General features: G+C 44.1%; 1 protein-coding gene across 5 annotated transcripts in view; it reads right to left on the bottom strand.

The window, feature by feature from the left end:
- Positions 1-4,125, bottom strand: part of CHD4 (chromodomain helicase DNA binding protein 4) — a 42,931-nt gene that overhangs the window by 21,808 nt on the left and 16,998 nt on the right. For all 5 annotated transcript variants that reach the window (XM_012809343.1, XM_012809342.2, XM_003796407.2 and 2 more), the window contains exons 23-25: positions 2,905-3,029; positions 2,050-2,287; positions 1,726-1,901 (exon numbers count right to left, since the gene is read on the bottom strand). In XM_012809343.1, the coding sequence (XP_012664797.1) occupies positions 1,726-1,901; positions 2,050-2,287; positions 2,905-3,029 (539 nt within the window). The remainder of the gene's footprint in view (positions 1-1,725; positions 1,902-2,049; positions 2,288-2,904; positions 3,030-4,125) is intronic.

The following is a 4,125-nucleotide window of genomic DNA, read 5'->3' as shown; positions in this document are numbered from 1 at the left end:
CCTCAGCCTCTAGAGTAGCTGGGACTACAGGCACCTGACACAACACCCAACTATTTTTTTGTTGCAGTTTGGCCGGGCTGGGTACGAATCCACCACCCTCAGTATAGGGGGCTGGCGCCCTACTTGCTGAGCCACAGGCACCACCCTCAGAGTGCTAAGATTAATAGGCACGACCTACCATGCCTGGCCATGTTTACCAGTCTGTTACAGTCCCTCAGGCAGTCAATCTACAGAGGTTCCACTACATTATAAAAGTAAACAGCAGCTGAAGTCACTAATAGCAAACAATGTATAAATTTGTGCAGTAACCAGCAGAGATTATCCATTTAACACATGCTATCCCAACCAATCACTTGTGTATACATTAAGGGCCAATGAAAGGAATGTGGAGTACCCTACCAGGAAGCTGTTTCTGATGAGCTACCACTGATCTGTAAACCCATGTCAGACATTTTAGCCACAGTTACACATAAACTGAAGTTAAACAGCATTACCTTTAAGAACCAAGATAACAGGACTGTATCAGAAAAATATAGCAAAAGGATGGCTCTGAGTTAGAAAGATAAGAAAAGATGGCAAAGACCACCAAAAGTTATGCAAATTCTAAGAACCCTGAGCTAAGAGATTTAAAGAGGTCTAAGAGAAAGTGAATTTTATGTTTCATTTCATAATGAAATGATGTACCCCTCTATATCATTTGGGAGAGAAAATTATTAAAACAAGCCACACATTTGTATTTTAGTGTTTTGGGATTTTTGCTATAAAAGACCAAGAAAAAGAAGGGAAGAGAGAAAAAGGGAAACAACAACTCATCTTTAAAAAAAAAAAACAAAAGGCTCGGCGCCTATAGCTCAACCGGCTAAGGCGCCAGCCACGTACACCTAAGGTGGTGGGTTCGAATCCCCAGCCCGGACCCGCCAAACAACAATGACGGCTGCAACCAAAAAATAGCCGGGCGTTGTGGCGGGCGCCTGTGGTCCCAGCTACCTGGGAGGCGGAGGCAGAAGACTCGCTTGAGCCCAGGAGTTGGAGGTTGCTGTGAGCTGTAATGCCACGGCACTCTGCCCAGGGGGACAGCTTGAGGCTCTGTCTCAAAAAAAACAAAAAAAAAAAAAAAACACAGAGAAAGATTATCTAGGTATGTATTTTATCTCCTGCCTTTTCTCCAAAAAGACTTGAGCTAGAGTTCAAAATTTTATTCGTAGTTAATAAAATATATAAGTAAAATGCCAGTACGATATTGTGAGGATAATATTTGGCAGTTAAGTTTCTTGATAGCCTAGGCAAAGATGACACTATTAATCAGTAACATTATAGCCTTTGTTCTCAAAGGAAGAGGTGTACCAATTCATCAATGTACTAATTTGCCTATAATTGTTTTCCTCTTTTTTTTGAGACAGAGCCTCAAGCTGTCCCCCTGGGTACAGTGCTGTAGCATCAAAGCTCACAGCAATCTCCAACTCTTGGGCTCAGCCTCCCAAGTATCTGGGACCACAGGGGCCCGCCACAACGCCCGGCTATTTTTGGTTGCAGCCATCATTGTTGTTTGGCAGGCCCAGGCTGGATTCAAACCCGCCACCTTAAGTGTATGTGGCTGGCGCCTTAGCCACTTGAGCCACAGGCGCCGAGCCAGTTGTTTTCCTCTTATCTCTAATACCATCTTGGTCTCAATTCCAATTTTCAGACAATTCATCAAGGACAGGACTGCCTTAAACTCATACTCACCCCCATTTCCTCTTCTCGTACCACATACTGGGCCACTTTGAATGAGCTCAAGTACTCATTCATGCCCTGCAATTCTGTGTCTTCAGTCTCATCCTGGTTACGGTCTAGCAGTCGTTCAATGGCCTTATCATCATAGTGGATAACACTGCTGTCTTCTCCTTCTTTGTTATCTCCTCCTATAAAGAATCCACACCCCCTAGTCAGCTTTAGCAGCTGCAGTGAATGAAGCAAATCCCACAGAATCCATGGTATCAAAGACTCTCCAGAGCTACCCTTCAGAGAGGCCAATCCCCATACCAAAACCTAAGTTCCTGACTGGCTTACCTCCATCTGTAGATTCATCCTTGAACAATTCCTCAGTGCCAAATTTGAGGATATCATCAAGCTCCTGCTTGGACATAGATCCAGTCTTGGAACCCAGCCCAGGCCGCACCACTAGATGCGTCAACATCATCTTCTTCTTTGCCACTTGTGTGATGCGCTCTTCCACTGACGCACGGGTCACAAATCGGTAGATCATTACCTTCTTATTTTGACCAATACGGTGAGCTCTACTAAAGGCCTGGAGTTGAGCAAGAAATAAAGACAGAATAGTATTTTCTTTCTTGAGACAAGAATCTTACTATGCTGCCCTTGGTAGAATAGTGTGGCATCACAGCTCACAGGAACCTCAAACTCTTAGGCTTAAATGATTCTCCTGCCTTAGCCTCCCAAGTAGCTGGGACTAATAAAGGTGCCCACCACAATGCCCAGCTTTTTTTTTGGTTGCAATTATCATTGTTGTTTATAGCTGGCCCAGGCTGGTTTTGAACCCACCACCCTTGGTGTATGTGGCTGGCGCCATAACCACTGTGCTACAGGCACCAAGCCCAGAATAGTATTTTCCTATAGTCACTTCTGCCTTGACTTCCACATAAGTTATATCAAGTACAAGGCAAGAGCCTTCCTACATGTAAAACTTTCCTTTATACCGTTTACCCCAGACATCACTGCCTATCATATTATCCAAAATAGGACCATAGCTAACCCAAACTCTCTGGCTTATAATAAGGTAAACAACATAAAAAGAATCTGTGGTTTTCTCACTTAACCAACTAATTCCAAACAGTGGAGCCCTCATAAAGAATACTGTGCATTTCCTGTTAAGTTACCGTATCTAAGGCTGGTGCCCCTACTTACCTGGATATCATTATGGGGGTTCCAATCAGAGTCATAGATAATAACTGTGTCAGCAGTGGCTAGATTGATTCCAAGGCCCCCAGCTCGAGTGGAAAGTAAGAAGCAGAACTGCTGAGCACCAGGTGCTAATAAAAGAACCAAACACACCATTAGAAGTGTCTCCTGAATTCTAATTAATAAATATGAAAGGGGCAGTGCATGGGTAGGGCACTGACCCCATATACCAAGGGTGGTTGGGTCAAACCCAGCCCCAGCCAAACTGCAACAAAAAAACAGCCGGGCATTGTGGCAGGTGCCTGTAGTCCAAGCTACTCGGGAGGCTAAGGTAAGAGAATTGCCTAAACCCAAGAGTTGGAAAGTTGCTATGAGCAGTGTGATGCCACAGCACTACTGAGCAATAAAGTGAGACTCTGTCTCTACAAAAAATAAATAAATAAATATAAAATGAATGTTGGAAAGATACAACCTTTGGCTTGGCACCTACAGCTCAGTGGTTAGGGTGCCAGCCACATACACCAGGACTGGCGGGTTCGAAACCAGCCCAAGCCTGCTAAACAATGACAACTGCAACAAAAACAAAAAAAAAGCCAGGTGTTGTGGCGGACACCTGTAGTACCAGCTACTTGGGAGACTGAGGCAAGAGAATCACTTAAGCCCAAGAGTTTGAGGTTGCTGTGAACCATGATGCCACAGCACTCAATCAACGGCAACACAGTGAGACTCTATCTCAAAAAAAAAAAAAAAGAGGCTCAATACCTGTAGTTCAGCAGCTAAGGCACCACATACACTGAAGGTGGTGAGAATGAACCCAGGCTGGGCCTGCCAAAGAATAACAACTGTGACAAAAAATAGCTGGGCACTATAGTAGGTGCCTGTAGTTCCAGCTACTTGGGAGGCTGAGGCAGAAGAATCACTTAAGCCCAAGAGTTAAAAGTTGCTGTGAGCTGTGATACCACAGCACTCTACTAAGGGCGACATAATGAGACTCTGTCTGGAAAAAAAAAAAGAAAGAAAAGAAATATACAACCTCATTAGACAAATACTGATACTGAAATCAATGTGAAAGTTTAAGGAGAAACAAGATACTAGCATAGTCTCGAATGTTTCCCTTAAGATATTTATCAATCACACTTGTTAAGAATAAATGTATAGGCTCAGCGCCTGTGGCTCAAGTGAGGCGCCAGCCACGTACACCCAAGGTAATGGGCTCGAATCCAGCCC

This window comes from Otolemur garnettii, unplaced genomic scaffold (assembly GCF_000181295.1).
Source record: "Otolemur garnettii isolate 467f Iridium unplaced genomic scaffold, OtoGar3 scaffold00104, whole genome shotgun sequence".
In the NCBI taxonomy this organism is placed as follows: Eukaryota; Metazoa; Chordata; class Mammalia; order Primates; family Galagidae; genus Otolemur; species Otolemur garnettii.
The sequence above is the reverse complement of the archived record's forward strand: the minus strand, read 5'-3'. Positions and strand labels throughout refer to the sequence as shown.